Raw genomic sequence first — 17,592 nt, 5'->3', positions numbered from 1 at the left:
ACCTCCTTGCGACAATGACTAACTATAGATAGCTAAGTCGTTCGATTCCGGTCTGAAAAATTTTAGATAAAAAAAATTTCTAAGAACGAATGTAAAAACGAAGAAAAAAAAATTAACGAAATTGGGTTAAGGTAGCCGTTTTAACGATGACGATTCAAAACATCGACACATTAGTGAGAGATAAGGATAATACCGCGAAGCGATTTGGACTGTGAAAAAACGGTAAAACGGAAGTTGATTTCATCGATTAGTCACTCGTTTAAGGGATCATCTCAGTGTGACCGCCCGAAAAATCACTGATTTTCGCGATTTTTTTTTTCATCGTTAGGGTATCCTAATCGGTCTGGGTTTTTTTTTAATAAATTAAAGCAGCGATGAAGAATACAAAATGATTTTTCTTGCGGTAATTTTTTAGCTTTTTATCATGGTTATTGATTATCAAAAATGTTGTAAAAAAAAAAGAGTCTTCAATCGGTGTCCACTTTTCCGGGCTCGATTTTGACCTGAAGCAAAAATTTCAAAAAGATTATTAATCTGTAAGAATGCCGCTATCGTCCTATGGAGTTTTTTTTTTTTTTTTAATTCTTTTTGACAAAATGGCGGCGATTTGAACAAAAAGTAGTGAATTTGGCCTTTTTTTCAACAGTTTTTCGAGAAAAAAAATAGGAAGTTTGAAAAAAAAAGCTTCCACAGGACGATAGCGGCTTTCCTACGGATTGATGATCTTTTTGAAATTTTTGTTTCAGATCAAAATTGAGCCCGGAAAAGTGAACACCGATGAGGACTCTTTTTTTTTTTTTTTTACAACATTTTTGATAATCAACAACCATAATAAAAAACTAAAAAATCACCGGAACAAAAATCATTTTGTATTCTTCATCGCTGCTTTAATTTATTAAAAAAAAAACCCAGACCGATTAGGATAGCCTAACCATGAAAAAAAAATCGCGAAAATCAGTGATTTTTCTCACATCGAATTTGAACCAAGTCCGACAGAGAAAACAAAGATTCAACCTAATACGATATTACTTAAACATTGAGTGTAATTCTTGTCAACGTTACAATTGTTAGACAGATTATGATTTGTTAGACAGACGTTCGACTTTGGTATTGGACAAGTACCTACCTACTTAACAGCCTATATAACTGGTGGTATAATTGAATCACATAAACGTTCCGAAATTGAATGACCGTTCATTGAGTCGATACACGAGTACGACAGAAATTAAATTCTCGTCCTAGGTAAAAAAAATAAATAAAGCTGTCACGGAAGTGTGTGCATTGAGAAAAATTTCATTTGTCAGAGTAACTAGAAAAATTGGGTAAAACGGGTATCGTTAAAAAAAAAAAACTGTTTGAATATTGTCGGAATTGCGAAAAACGAGGTACGCGAACAAAAAATTTCTCTCAGTGTGTAAATAAAAAAATCTGATTTTACTTCAAGTTTCTCAGAAAATTGTTAAACACTTTTCAGTTTACTAAAAACACAGATCAATGTTTCGAGGAACTTCGTCAAACGGGTTTGAAAAAATTAATTTCATCGGAGAGTAAAAAAATCCATTCAAAACCATTCTGAAGTTATTTGAAAATCTTTGTCAATTCATTGTGAACAAAGTTTCACAAACAACAAAATATATATATATATATATAACACAAAATTCATCTTCTTTAAAGGTTTAACATCCGAAAATTCTAGTTTTCAAAAACTAGAAGTAAATCGCTAGAAAAAAAAAACTGTTAGCAAAACTTCTCTTATTTCTGAAATATAGGACATCCTTTTCGATTCCACGATTTTAGGTATTTCAATAATGTTGTTTTCAGATTGGCAATCAGCATTCCAAACAAAAAAATAAAAAAAGGAATGTTTCGTTAATCGTGAAAAATGTTATTTACTTTACAAGATCATTTTTCCAAGAAGTGTAATGTCTGAGATTAATTATGGTTGTGTAAAAAGTTTCTTACGTCTCATCAGCAGAATGTGATCGCATTTATATAATATACATACGTACACGCGCCAGTTTTTACATACGGTGATGAAGAAAAATATGTTAGCTCTACAACAACGTTGCATAACCCGGCTTTGCAATCGAAGCATTAGAGAAATTGCGTTCGTGTATTATACCTATGTCAATGTATCGGCTTACCATGATAAATGTGTACCGACCGTCATCGATCATCCGCCATCTCTGTCGTAAACATATTCGTACCTTGTGCAAAATTTCCGCAACTTTTTATAACCACCCGTGCAGAACCGATACTGCGAAATATTAAATCCAAAAAAAAAAAAAAAAAACATATATATATTCATACCATTAATCTATATTCGAAATTAGTCAGAAGTGTCATGGAAGCAATAATATTGAGTGGATCAATTTACGATTAACGTGAATCTAGATAAATTTCAACGTAATATTTCATCATCTATTTCTCATAAATCGATTTATTTATTAATATTCTACTTTTATTATTTTCTTAGATGTCGTTACGAAATATTTCTTCCATTCCTGAACAAGCCTTATTCATAATTAAAAATCCCACCAAATCGTGGATAAAACTTTTTTGCCAAATTACTCGGTTCTTTTCTTTTTTTTCTTCAATTTAATTCAATATCGTCTTACACCTTTGCGTACGAATGAATGAGTGCATACAGAGTGATTTCCTAACGACCGCACGTTCGGTTGTCTGCTGAAATTAAGATCCATTAGCATCTGTTTGTCAGGGTGGCCAACCGTCACGAATATAACCTTAAAAATTTTTACACTTGACACTCGATACCGGCAACTCTCAAAATTTTTCGGGTTACATTTATGACGGTTGGCCACCCTGGCAAACAATCGCTCTAGAATTTTCGCGCATGCGCGTTAAATTTCAGCAGACAACCGAACGTGCGGTCGATAGGAATTCACGCTGTTTAAAATGCAGTGCAGATCGTTGAAAGTTGAGATTCTCTGTTTCAACGTACGATTTACGCGTATAAGTATATTAACAATGTATAATTCTCCACACTCTCTTTTATCATTATAAATATTTTTTGTTCGTTATTATTTTTTCCTTGACATCCCCGCCTTCCTTAATCGCCGCTGGAACTTTTCCCTTCACTTGATTGCAATTACAATAGCCATTGTGAAAACAATCAATCGTTATCGCGAAATTTTTCTGGAACGATTGTTAGCCAATTGGTTTACTCGCGGTTAATATATACAAGCAATTCATTGGCAATATGCAAGTGGCAATGGCATATGCGAATGGTGACGAGAACAAAAAAAAAAAAAAACTATTATTTGAACCGTAATATATTACAATTATTTCCGATAGGCAAATAGCGCTGGTACTTTTTAAATTTACGTAAAGTTGAAAACATTTTTCTACTCATCTGTATTTAACAATACTTCCTAAGGACTTGAATCGAAGATTTTCTTTCCATGAAGTAGAGATGTTGTGAGTGAAATTTTTTTTTTTAAATATCCGGCACAAATTGTCACGAATTAAAAATTGTTAAAAAATATGTTAATGCGTTAATCATCCTGTAAATACAGTGTCTATTAACGAATATTATCGACCAACAGCAATCCCATGATTTAAGTAACTTTCGGGTAATTTTTTTTTTTTTTCTTTTTACTTCAATTCAATATCCCACAACGCAATTAGGGTACAAAATGTGGCATATCACCTGTTTGTACAGACCAATTAAAAAGTTATAGGAACACAAATATCATATAAATAATTAAGTTTGTTCTTTAAAATGTCATAAATATCAGCTACAACAGCATAATTAATTATGACTTTCTTCTTCTATCGACTTAAATTCAACTCGATGAACATCAGTTGCACCTTTAAACCCTTGTCATATATCATTTCTGTCCTCAAAGCTCATTGATTAGAAGACAAAGTATCGGAAGTTCCTTTTCGATGGACTGACGTTTTTTTCTTTTTTCTTTTTCTTTCTTTTCTTGTAAGGATGTACTGATTATATATTCTCAACCAAAAGTGAGTATCATCGATGATATTGAATAATTTGTGACAAGATAAAAATCTAAAGAAAATCAACCTCGACAAAAACGATACGAAAATTAAATTTAAATAATAATAATGCCTGGAAGTGATCAATAAATTGTTTAAACAAAACATTGTTCAGCAAATTTTTAGGTAGTTTTTTTTTTTTTTTTTTGTCTCGTGAAATGAATTCGTTGATTTTTCTAAACACACATGAATGTTTAAAAAAATTTCTCATCGCCCTGAAATTCTGGTATCGAAAATTCTCGATTTTTCTTTTATTTTTCAAAATTAAAAATTTTCAAAACCACCGGAAACGTAAAGATAATGACAAAATTCTTTGAAAATTCATACGCCATCAGAAAAATCAGCGAATTCATTTCACACAACAAAAATAAACATTCCGTGAAAATTTGTTAAACAATGTTTTGTTTAAACAATTTATTGATAACTTTTGGGCACTATTATTATTCGAATTAAATTTTTTATCGTCTTTATTGCGGTTGATTTTCTTTTTTCTTTTTTTTTTTTTGCAATTTTCATTATAACAAAAAATATTCAATATTGTCGATCTTCCGGAGATGTTTCTAATGCTCTAAATATCCATAAATGTATATTAATAGGAAGAGATCCCGACAACCGATTCAACACGTATTATAAACGAATAAATTTTCAAGCGACAAATACAAATTCACGCTTATTATCCATACAACGCTACAAAGATTAACATATCGGCGTAAAAAAATGTATTTTGTGACATATGCGTTATATGTATGTGTATATATATTATATATAGTACTTAGTAATGTACAATCGTTATTATATATTATACGTTATGTTATACACTTTTAATTAACATCATTAATTTATACCGCAGTCGGACAAGCGTTCTAAAAACTGCGATAAATAATGTATTAATAATGTATATTTATCAGTACATTTACGGTGCCTTAGACCATAAATTTAAACACCCATAACATTGACCGAATATTATGGGTCTTTAGGAATAAGTGATTCTAGACTTTGTAATATATATTGACTTCATAGTTGAAATAATATATTAATAATAGTATTTTATCGCAATAAAGATAATTCTTGGGATGATAATTAAGCTAATTAGCCGTATTTCTTTGCACAAGGTGAAGATATGTATGTATATATATATATAAAGATTTAATTTCAAGTAGCAAATAAAAGATCCAATTTTCGTACGTATGAAAACTAATTTAATCTAATAAACTACCGCTTGAGGCATTGAAAAAAAAAAAGTCTCACTTTTACTACGATAATACAGGATTAATTTTACAATCACGAATTATTATCAATGCCAGATATCGACTTTAGAAAAGGGAAAGAAAAAAATAAATAAAAAAAAAATACTCAACAATATTAAAATTATACGGATAAGATTTCCGGTGAAAAAAAACAAAGAATTATACTACACGACAGCTATTAAAATTTCTTATTCTTCACATCGACGAAGTTTTACCGAAACATTGGCAACTAACGCAATTTGAATCACAATATTAAGATCGGATGGAAAAACAAATTTTGAAAAATTTATACCGAACAAATTATTTTTCATCGTTATAATATAAACTTCATTCTTGCGCAGTTCTTCTCTCTACGTAAGGATATCTAAAAGTGAAAAACTCTACGTCACAGTATACAATTAATATATTTCTGTGAAAAACTTGACGTACCACGAACTTCCGGCGAAGTGAAATTTGCATTATACAAATATCTTGTCTCTTATAATATCACATATATATAATATATTTGAAGAATAGGCATAAAACTGATCTTGAAAAAGGTTGAATTTTCCCTGACTTGAATATTTTTATCAGTACTAACGAGAAAGTACAAAAAAAAAAAAAATAAAAAATGCTACTCGATGGTGTTTCTGAGAAAATTGTTAATCTGCCCGTTGCACAATTTGAATAATTTCTACTTTATTACTTCTACCATTTTGTTGTTCCTTTATTTAATTATCACGTATAAGATCGTAGAATAGAAAGAACATTTTGCGCTGTTGTTGTTGTTCTTTTTTTTTTTTTTCCTTTTATAAATCCTTAGCGCACAAACTCCCACTTGAAATTATCCACCCTGTGTCCGAAGCGACGCGTTATTTTTAATTTTTATCATATGTACAGTTGAAAACGAAAATCATCACAAGGGGAGAATAAATATGTTTCAAGAAGAATCAGAATTTACCGTTTCATCACATTTCTCGCATTTCTACTTCTAAATGCCAACTTTTCTAGATTTCTATCTCGTGTCTTGTTGGGTATAATTATCAAAAAAAAAAGAAAGAAAAAAAATAGAAAGTAATGCGAAGTTGGATATTTACAGTCAAAGTAACGGTTAATAAACGCAGGGATCCAAGAATCGCATTCAAAGTATTCAAATAAAATGGACATATATACATATATATGTATACACACACACAACTACGTAACGTAAAATATAAATAATAAATTAATCCCTCTTTTTGATAAATGTTAAATGTCTATTTATCTCTGAATAATTTTATCACATCTAGGATCAGGTTTACAAGAAAGTCACGTATTTACTTATCGACTATTCCAAATGTCCTCATTACCTCAGTGTTTAATATATGAAATATAATAACTATGTAGATTTAAAAGAAAAAAAGTTCGTCAGCATAAGAATTTAATTTTCATAAGGTTGAGAAAAAAATAAAAAAAAAAAAAATCGAACGGACTCGTTTCAAAGAAACAAGAAACAATAAAATATTATACGAAATGCCCATTAGGAAGATACTTTTCGGTATACAATCATTGGAATTCCTGTCAAACGCATAATGAACAATTTTCCAATTGTACAATAATTGTTCGACTAATACTATCAATAAATTACATTACTATCTGCACGTCGCTCGCTGTTTGATTATTTCAGCAGCTATACGTGATGATTACAGGGAACAAAGATAAAAAAAAAAAAAACTTTTTGTAAGAACGTAAGAATATTATACGCGTTGTTACTAATTATTAGGTAACGATTGATGAAAAAATATTTTTCTTACTAGTCATTTATCACTTACACACGATCGATGAGAAGTATTATCGTAATACCACTTTACTCGCGATACTAGATTACTCATTTTTCAAAAGATTTTTCTAAACTTGAAAACTAATTAGACCAGACATAATACTCTGCACAATTCTGATACGTATATATAAAAGAAAAGAATCTAATATACAAACAACATTGGGTGAAATATTTAAACTAGAGCGTGGAATCGGTAAAACTAGTTTTTCCCAAGAATGTTTTAAACGTTAGCGTAACATCGTGTCGAAATTATTTAAGGTAGATTTCCGTCTAATTAGATATCTAAATAAGGATTCGTCGCGGTGTCGGGTATATGTATAAATATATATGAATATATTGGCGCAACTGTAAGATCGACTACGCTGAAGGAAGCTGTGTCATTTGTGCAAGAAACTATTAATTCTGACAGCATTGCAACTAGTTGACTATATGCAAATTCGGTGCAACACAATCGTCAATGTAGAGTAATTTTCGTATTATTTAACAGACAATGTAAATAACCCAATTGAAAACATTTCAATCTAGGAATAAAGTTGCCTGTTTATGTAACTCTTATGATTAAACGTACAATTCTTTTCTGCTTATTAAAATTAAACTCTTCTTCTCAAACTGTAACGAAATATAATCGTCAAACGGTTCAAAACAAAATCTTTCAACGTTAATCATCGTCTAATAGGAAATCTACAATCTATTTGTTACATTTACCGCTATCGTTATATTACTGTCAGTCGAAAACAAATTTTCAGTTCACCTCAAGCACGTCCGACGATGACTATTGGAATGAGATCATTCGTCAAAAATTTCTCACCTCGTCATAAATTCTTCCAAGCTAGACATTCACGCCGGTGAAAATTCATTTTAACGCGCACAAAAAATTGCTGAAACGTAAATTGAGAAAGATTAGAATATTTATGTCGAATAGCAAGTGCGCCTTTTGTGTTAAACGCGTGAAGCAAGTATTGCGATCGTAAGTTTTTAGTGCTAAGACTCGATAACGAATCGTTGAAAAATTTTGCGAAATCTATTTTGGGCGTCTTTGAGATTTAATCTCACCAATTTAGTTAGTTCTAATGAGACTCCAAGAGTTAAAAATTGCAGTGCGATTCTGTGCGGAAGAAGAGAGAGGAAAAAAAACTGTCATAAATACGAATAAGAAAAAATTCTAGGAAGAAAAAAAACAAAACACTCCTAATACTCGAGTTGTTTGTCGATATGTGCTTTAAACTGTTGCTTAGTATCGTTGAAAATAAAAAAAAAAAAAAAATGGTTTTTACGCATAATAATTGAGTAAATTTTCGATGAACGAGACATTTTCTGTACTTGAGATAAAAATTATATTGATGGAGTAACTGGCATTTCTCAAATTCGGAATTATACCTAATACTGATTTATCTGTGACTACTAGACAATCAAACTAGACAAAGATTTTTTTCTACATTATAACAAAGAATTGAGTCAGCTTGAATTGGATTGTTCAAAGATTATTGTCATTTTATTTGCTTTTAGTCGTGTAAAACGACCGTAAATGATAATCACTGGTAGAACATTCGTTCTGAAAAGGCATAATTTCTTTATCGGAGGCACTACTTTTCACTAATTACCCGTATTCAGACCAGCGAAATATAAATAAGAAGGGAATCAAATGAAGAGCGAATTGATTGTGAGTCATATTATTAATAAAACCACGAAAAATACGGAAAAATCACAAACTGAAGGTACAATAAAAAAGTTCATCGCAAAAGAGTGGCGGGAAAAATGAGATCGGAAAGATAAAAAATTAAAACTAAAGCGCACATGTTTCGATGAAAATCTAGAGTTGAAAGTAAAATTCCATAGCACCAAAAATAGAGGAAAAAAAACTTTAAATATTGTCACGGTTTCGGGTAAAGTAACTAATGTCAGTGAGATTGCCAGTTAATGATACGGATATGTGATTATCGCAGAACTTGGAACGAATGTAGTTGATTTGAAATTCTTTTTTTTTTTTTTCAACACAACCCGCAACGCGAGTAGAATAAATAATTTTAAAACTAATAATAAGTTAAGTAAGAAGTGCCGGATGCCGATGGAGCATCGATAATATATCTAATCTCGGGGGGGGGGGATAATAATACTTTCCATTTCAGCAAATAAGAAACGATGGCAGGATTTCGTTTTGTCATGATACGTTCCTTTTTTTGTCATTGTTTTTTTAGGAGTAATAAATTGTTTGCTATGGCAAAATTGAAGCCCTAATTGCACGTGAATTCTGTTTTTCTTGTTTTTTTTTCTTACTTTGCAACGAAACGATGTAACGAAATTAGACGAGCGAAAACCATTTTTGTAGAATAATTAGCAGTCCTTGGAAAATTATTTCCATTCAGGGTATTACTACCCATTAATTATGAAGTATTTACATCGTGATTTATGATAAAAGCCAGACGATACGCACAAGTAATGGGAATAATATTATTTTCTTACAGAATGTAAGTATAGAAAAGATGAAATTCTGTAAGAAGAAATGGCGAAGTTGTCTCATTTTTTTTTTTTCTTTTTTAAACCAGCAGAAAAATTCTTCTCTACGGTACAGAAAAGAGCAACCGATAGTTGTACATTAGTTGCGTGTATTTTGACAAGGATTCTCGCGTACGTCAATCTCTCGAATAATCTCGATAATCAACAGTCCGATATCCATTTGTATGACTAAATTTGTCCTGCGCTCGGACAGTCGTCGATTAATCGATAAAAACCACAAGGTGATCGAAACAAGTATCGTCGAAGTTTGCACCTAGGGGATCGACTAGTTCGGAGTCCAACTCCAAGCTCGTCCAGTAATTCATCTCGAATACAGCTGAGATGTCAAGGCGTCATAAGTCTGGAAACCTGCAATATTGCAAAACATTTGTTGATTCATTATTTATCAGTATACGTGGAAAATTAATGCCAATGTTATTCCCAATGCGGCAGGGAAATTTTTACAACGAGGGTCACGTTTCAAATCGAGTCTGATGTTCAATTAGCGGCTTACGAGATTCGATCAATTCTTTCCTTCGAATTTCTTCTTTTTTTCTCAATCTGATTTACGTTTATTCATGCTACTTTGACGTGAGCATCAAAATTTTGTGTTTGTTTTAAACTATAAATCAATTTTACTTAAATACGACCTTCGCCACAAAAATATTCCCATCGTGTTAAAACCAGCGACGCTTCGTTATTGACCATCATGCTTGGCGTAAGCATAACTTGTTTCTTTGTCATTTCCAAGAAATCCGCTTATTAGCTAACGCAATGATAACGTTTTTCTGCAAGAGACGTGACCTCGTCACTTGATAAACATGTGAAACGAAAGGATTACAAAAAAGAAGAACAAAACGATAAAAAAAAAAAAAAAAATTAACGTACAAAATATTTGCCCTCGTATTGCAAAAATATTTATGTTAATCCTTCAACTCTGAAGCCACCCAAATGATTTCCTTTGTGAGATTTTCAATTAGCCAAGAGTTAAGGAGTTAATTTCATATAATATCTTGAAAGGGACAAAAAATATTTCATACTAAAATTATTAACGATATCTTTTAGTACGTACAAGTACGTTTTATCAGGTGTACTTAGATTCTGCGTACGAATAGTGAAAAAAACGTTATGGTTAGTACAGCAAATTGAGAAATGCAATGACGATATTAAATAGTTAATTACAGTCAATAAGGATGGCGTAAAAATGCAGATGCATGAATAAATTTTTCCCGCTTACAGAATACAAGGCGTTTTTTTCTTAATCAATTGTTAGATTATTAACTGAACATCATACTTTACTTTTGTAATTGATATTCCTTGAGGTAAGAATTTCAAATATCGCAATCTAATACCGAATGCTTCATTCAAATAAATTTGTTTTACACCGTTGTATTTTATTTTTCAAATAAGTTTTAATTGACAATTGAATTATCGAAGTTTTCGTACGTATTGCAAACGAAAAAACTAATTTAAAAGAGTATTATAACACCGTTTCAACAAGTTTCTTCAAAAACTTCATTAAACAATATAAGAATAATTAGGTGATTCGTTATTCGGATAACTTTGCTTAGACGAAAAAAATATATACCGTTGTTGAAGTATTTTCTCAACTAAAATACACAAACACCCAATTTTTTCTGATACATTATATCAGTTTTTAAAAATGGAATACTTAAAAAAATTAGTTTGTAACGAAGATGTTAAAGTTTCTAAATTGAAGGAAATACATTGTTTATTTGTTTAATTATTTTTTGATTTTTGTGTTTGTTTTCATTCGCGGATTTTAGTGAACGTAAAAATTTCTTGAAATTCTTATCTTCAGACACAGGACGCTGTGTGCAGAATCATCATCATCGATAAATACGCCCCATAGCCCCTGAAATTTGTTGTTTTCATCAATATATTAATACGTCACAATGTTTTTTTTGTTTCGATTTTTTTTTAAACACAAACAGTTTCGTTAGAAAACTTCGTAAAAATTCGCGATAGTGAAAAAGTATACTGCAAACAATTTTGAAAGCAGGACTCAGTCATCGTCATTTATTATTCCTTTAAATACTACATACGCAACTACGAGGCTAATAACACCACTATCGAATTTCTTTGCGTACTCAAATCGCAAACATTGCATTTCACAATTTGCTCCTTTATATGTACATATAATGGTTTTTACAGCAAAGATATTCCTTGGAACACGATGAATAACTAATTTTGTTTCGATGCATACTAAAATGAAATTCATTCTGATGAAATTTCTTCAAACTTGATAGTAAATAAAACAGAATTGTTTAATTCTCTGTGTTTTATCAACATATATCGCAGAAAAGAAAAATTTCATTTGAAGAGATATAAGGAAGATTTTTTTATTCAATTCAAAGCGAACAAATAATAGTCATTTTTCTAATCAACTATTACTTCATTCTTTTTCTTCTTCCAATTTTAAAATGTTGTTCTGTGAATAAAACATGAAGATACTTGGCACTTATCGTCATTCACTATTCAAAAACAAACAAAGATGAAGGCTACAAATTTAACCGTATTGCGAAAATGATAGTATACAACGACTTTTCTTCATTCTTTATTTATCATTATTATTTTTTTTTTTTTACTGACGAACGCACAATAAATTTTCGGTAAAAAACCTATCGGTCTATAATTATTTAGGCAGACTTATAGAAGTAAAACGTGTGCTAAGATAATAGTAAAAACTCACCTCATGGGGTCTTCGAAGTAATCCGACGGAACTTGAAATAATTCAGGTTGAATGTCGTTTCTGAATACAAATTCTTGAAATGTTATTTTTGCAGTCACTGTAGGCAGTATGGGAATATCGATCTTGACAGGAAATCCTGGCGGTAACTTCATCAGCACAAATTGTCTGAGTTTACTAAAATGCTTGAAAGTGGCGATAACTTCTAGCACGTTGAGCAGCATGTCGACAGTCAACGGAAAATCCGGACTCATTGCAACTGTCGCTTTGAACGCTTTAGTACTTTCTTTGTAGGCAAGTGTTCGACCCAGCGTCGGACATTCACCGGGTGACGCCGTCGAATACTCTTCCCAACTAACATGAGGCTCCGAAGGCGGATTCAGCGACGGTCTTCTGGCTGGCGGCTACGCGAAAAACAATGAAACCGTTAAGATCGTCAGTTGCTCTTAAGAATGCGTGAATTTTCAGATATTGTATCTAGAGAAGTAATAACTCAATTCGATTACAGTTTGTTTCATTCGCATGTTTTGCGGTGCTGACGATATCTCAAAAACAGGTAAGCCAATTTACTTCAAATTTGGTGACAATATTTTTAGAACAGTTTATCATCTTTGCCACAATCATTTTTCATTAAATAAATAGAATGAGACATAAATTTGGGATGAAAAATAAAATGTCAACTTCCAACGGTCGTCATTTTGTTGAAACAAAAAGGTGATGATAATAATTTCGAATAATGGTAAAGAAAATGAACTGTCCAAGAATCCTGTCTACAGATTTGAAGTAAATTAGTTGAAATGTTCTTATGATATCGCAGAAAAAAACAAAAAAAAACGTCATCAAAGCTCGATCTATGTACTTTTGAATAAAACAAATCTCAATCGAATAATCTATCGTCGAGTTATAAATTCGTAAAATTTATTCATTCGCTAAAAACGAATCTACCAGATGACAAACTGCCAAATAATATATCATATGAGATATAACCACCCTGTAATAAAAATAAAACAAAAAAAAAAAACCCATTTTATAAACGAAGGCATGCGATGCAACGTTTGGAATCCCTTGCAACCACATATAATTACTAACCTCACCGTTTGGAAAGCCCTGAAAACTGCCTTTGGTAAGCGATTCCATAATTGCTTTATTTTTCTGAAGATCTTCCTCGCTTAAATGTTCCCGCCTCTTCCTGCTCTCCAGCACCATGCCATTGATTTGATAAAAATCAGCGTGAAATGGACCTACCATTTCCTAAGCCATAAATATATAACATCAAATTTATTCAACATGGCATTTACCTCTCGCAACGCAAGTGATACGACAAATTTTGACTAGACATTGGTACCAACTCTTTTATCTTCTCGAAAGATCCATCCAGTTTGAGCACGAGAGAACGAAATTCCTTTAGTCGACATTTGGACTGCCATAATATCACTTGACATTAAAATATCCACTTCGTCCTCTATCTCGTCCTCAGTTTCCTGATTCAAAAATAATCGGTCAAATTGGAGAGATTCTCAAGTGCCTTTGTCTTTTTATTTTTATGTCGATAGAAAGAATATCTTCAACCTCGTATCTCACTCGCTGATAGAGTTTTGCCTTGTTGTCCAGGACAGTGAGAGATTTACTCGGCTTTTGATCGCCGTTAAATATGAACGATATATCGCCTCTCTCCCATCTCATGTCGTTGAAATCAACAAACGTTGTGTCCATACGAATCGAGGCCCCTGATTTATGTATCTTACAAATGTCAGACGGAAGTATTCTGGACACTAGGGGAACTGAAAAGAGTAATATATCGGTGATGAAATGTTAATTTGTAAATCAAGTTCTATAATAACAACGCAGCTTCATTTTAGAGCATTACATCAACGAAGTGATATTAGAGTTGTCGATAATACTTAATGGTTTCTTAAAATTTAATCAATCTGTTCAGAAAAACTTTTCCATTGGGATTGACATTAATTCTTAGTAATTACAAAATTTTCTACAAACAGCACAACATTACAAAATATTTTGGGTACATTTCAGTAGAAGTAATCACATTACTCACCCCAACTTTGAAAGTCCCATTTAAGTTCCATGTAAAAGTCTCCCATTTGCCTAAGCGCCTCAACTAGATTTGGTCTCCTCTCTTCCATTTGTTCTCTCACTTGTTGTTTCAATTTCCTAACGAGCAACGATACTGCAACAAAAATGAATCCAGCTTTTCATTTACTCGTTTCATTACAGATATTTTTTACAGCAAATAGCAAGAAATTAGACAAGTGTGATATCAAAATAAAAAAAAGAAACCATATACGATCATGCATTCCAACCAGAAAATGACGTTAATTCCTCTATAACTTGTATGTCAAAGATATTTGAAAATAATTGTATGAAAATCGAATTTCAGTACATTCAATGCGTTTAGTTAAAGTCTATTACACAAAATACGAATCTACGAATGGTCAGAACTTATCAATAAGTGCTTGGGTACAGCTTTTACGAAACTGGAATAATAGCCGATGCTTACTAGTTTGTCTATCTCCATAGCTAATAGCTTCGGCAAGAGGACTCCATCCAGCAAGATTCTTCACTTTAACCGGTGCTCCATGTGCAAGCAGTAATTGAACACATTCTGGAAGAGGCAGGAATGCAGAATAAGCGACAACAGTTCATATCAAACGAGGTTTTGACAATGTTTCATTTACCTTTTCTTCCTAACATAACAGCCAAATGCAGCGGAGTATTTCCTGAAATGTTATTCGGTATCAACGACAGTTTAATCGTCACAATAAGTCAATTATTAGCAGTTTAAATATTTTATGCCTTTTCTAAAAAAATTTCAAATATTTCCAGTGACTTTATTTGTAACACTAAAGACACAATTTATTGGGGAATGTTATCATCACTCCTCAATGATTGATGATGTATTATCAACTCGATAACTGATTTACGTTAAGTAGAAAATCTGTACTCTTTGGTTCCAGACAACTTCTTACCGTGATAAGATCGTACTTTTCTTACAAACATACTAAATTATATGTTGAAAATGTTCATCGAAAAATTGTACTGCTAATTTCATCCATTTGCCAAGTTTCTATCGAAACTAAAAGACTTTGGACTAACGTTACAAGATAAGATAGGTGGTTCCATCGATGATGAAACGAATTTGATGCATCCTCCACCAATAAAAAGCTATGACAATTTCTGTAAAGATTTCTGCTCGGAATTTGGATTGAGTTTTTCATGTTTAAATGAAATTTAGCTAATAAAAAAAAATGTACAGAGCACTTTCAAGGACATCAAAATGAATTCAGATCGATATTTTCACACACCAACGAAATTAATCATATATCAATATCGTTCCTTGGTAAAATCCTCGAAAACGTTTTTAAAAAAACGTTTTTCCACCAGAGTAAACTTTCGTAACTCTCGTTATTTTCACAGCAAGTAGTATTTAAAAAAGTGCCAATAATCGGTGAAATTTGATGATAATCGTTTCACGCATTCGCAAGGTTTCACCGAGACATATATTTCAGAGAAAATGAGCTTGACCTCGCGTGTCAATCGTAGAATATTAGAGGTTAGGATTCGATCGGGGTTTCAAACGACGAGACAAAATATTGAGTCGCGAAAATCGCGCCGGTGCGTAAGAAATACTAAACAGAAGGCCGAACCTTGCTTGTCCTTTTCAGCGATGTCGTGAGTCCTTATAAGGTAACTCAGCTCCTTGAGGTCCCCGTGAAAAATAGATTTGTGAAGTGGATAAGGCTCGTCCGATGTTTCCGCCATGTTTGTTCTTTCCTAATTATTCGAAAGCTGCAGCTGCTGCATGCGATTCTGATCGTCCCTAATCGGCGATCAGCGAAGTTTCACTCTGGCCGTTAAAATTAAATCTCGGATAATATCCCCCGTCGATCGTCATCCTTATCTTCGTATCCGTTCCACTCCCGTCATCCTCACTCTCTTATGCACCGCTGTTATTGCCGTCGCGTCGTCGACGTTCAATGATGACGTTTAACGTCGGTGATACACGTTTAACCCGTTTAACTCGCGGCTAGTTTCCGCGATGATACCGTGCAATCACACCGACGAGCTGTAGTCGATTCACTGCCGAACATGCCGGACATGCCTTCCGTCCTCGCTCGTCGACGCCGCTCTTTTTCACCCGAGGATTTGCAAACGTTGCGCGTTCGACGCGCTGTTTATTATATCAGAGCTGGCGTGTTTCAGTTTCGGTCAGGCGATAAGGGCCGCGGGATTTAAACTATAATAAGTACTATACTTCTACATACGCGAAATTTAACCGGCCGAAATACGAATCTCTTCACAACCGAGAGGCTTGCAACACGCAAGTGACGCAAACCGTGCGCTCGCGGCTCACACAAGCCAGCGCTTTTTATGTTTCCCCTCTAGTAACGTCCTCTGAAACGAAATAACATTATAGAACTAATTTTCGAGGGGTCTGGAAGGTAAATGCATGTCTCGTGATCTCGTGATGATAATACAGAGCATATTTACTTACCGTAGCGAGGTCTTCACGTTTTCCCGCGCAAGCGTCGCTGCTCCAGCCCTAACTTCAGGCCAGCGCTAACTTCAGGCCAGCGTTGCCAAATATCTTTAGATTTCTTATTTAGATGGCATCACAACAATTCTTCATATTTATCATTTTCAATAGTAATGTTTGACGGTATTGAAAGTCATTAAATACAAGAATACATAATGTGTTTGATTTTTTCACTTTGTGACATGGGCAATTTTTCTTCAAATATATAACAGTAATTACCGTAAGAGGTAAAAAACACTGTTTTGCAAATTTGTAAATCGTAATAAAACGAAACGTATTCATATTTTGTAATCCTAGTTACTTCAAAATCATTGTAACAAAAATATAAATATACACAGAAAAATCGTATTCACGTTTTTATTCATTCGTAATCAATAATATGTACTGTCTCACGAATGCTGTAACGCTCAAAACGCGTTTAGCGTAATTCCAAACCCAGGGCCAGTCATGCGATGGAGATTCACTAACAGGCGATGAATAATGTTTTACCAGAAATTGAAAACACATAAAATTTGTTAATGTTTACTATTTTTGTTGTTTTCACCGCTGCTGGCTCACCTTGCTATGGTAAAGATGATCTGTCTTATTCGCTGCTTTTGTGGAGCTAAAAGTACGGTAGAGTGTGAGTCGTTAACCGACACGGGCTTAAGAAAAAACACAGCCAAAATGAGGAGACACGGAAATCGGGAGTTATGTGGCCTGATCAAGCATGCCAATTTGATCGGCGTTTGTTTTCCCTCATATCTATGGCTCGGTGACTTGCCGTTCTGAA

General features: G+C 32.9%; 1 protein-coding gene across 5 annotated transcripts; it reads right to left on the bottom strand.

Annotated features, from left to right (window-relative positions):
- Positions 1-465: 465 nt before the first annotated feature.
- Positions 466-16,643, bottom strand: LOC124186772 (ankyrin repeat domain-containing protein 13C). 5 transcript variants are annotated; one of them, XR_006871723.1, is made up of 10 exons: positions 15,931-16,641; positions 14,962-15,003; positions 14,784-14,888; positions 14,322-14,453; positions 13,838-14,049; positions 13,618-13,749; positions 13,358-13,519; positions 12,272-12,672; positions 9,833-9,927; positions 466-503 (listed from the first exon to the last, which is right to left on the bottom strand). XR_006871723.1 is itself a non-coding variant. In XM_046578766.1 (10 exons), exons 1-9 carry the CDS (start codon positions 16,043-16,045, stop codon positions 11,377-11,379), a joined length of 1,359 nt encoding a protein of 452 aa, XP_046434722.1. In that variant the 5' UTR covers positions 16,046-16,643; the 3' UTR covers positions 5,990-9,927; positions 11,375-11,376. The 5 variants fall into 5 exon arrangements, 3 of the variants coding, with proteins under 3 accessions (XP_046434722.1, XP_046434724.1, XP_046434723.1); XR_006871724.1 differs by lacking the exon at positions 466-503 and adding an exon at positions 5,990-7,943; XM_046578766.1 differs by lacking the exon at positions 466-503 and adding an exon at positions 11,375-11,434 and having other exon boundaries at positions 5,990-9,927; positions 15,931-16,643.
- Positions 16,644-17,592: the final 949 nt, after the last annotated feature.

Source organism: Neodiprion fabricii, chromosome 7 (assembly GCF_021155785.1).
Source record: "Neodiprion fabricii isolate iyNeoFabr1 chromosome 7, iyNeoFabr1.1, whole genome shotgun sequence".
NCBI classification, from domain to species: Eukaryota; Metazoa; Arthropoda; class Insecta; order Hymenoptera; family Diprionidae; genus Neodiprion; species Neodiprion fabricii.
This window is presented reverse-complemented; position numbering and strand designations above follow the sequence as displayed.

Coding starts and splice junctions, on each gene's coding strand:
- LOC124186772 (XM_046578766.1), bottom strand. CDS start 16,045: ATGGCGGAAACATCGGACGAGCCTTATCCACTTCACAAATCTATTTTT. Junction 14,889..14,961: donor TGTTATGTTAGGAAGAAAAG/GTAAATGAAACA, acceptor TGCCTCTTCCAG/AATGTGTTCAATTACTGCTT. Junction 14,454..14,783: donor CTATGGAGATAGACAAACTA/GTAAGCATCGGC, acceptor TTTTTGTTGCAG/TATCGTTGCTCGTTAGGAAA.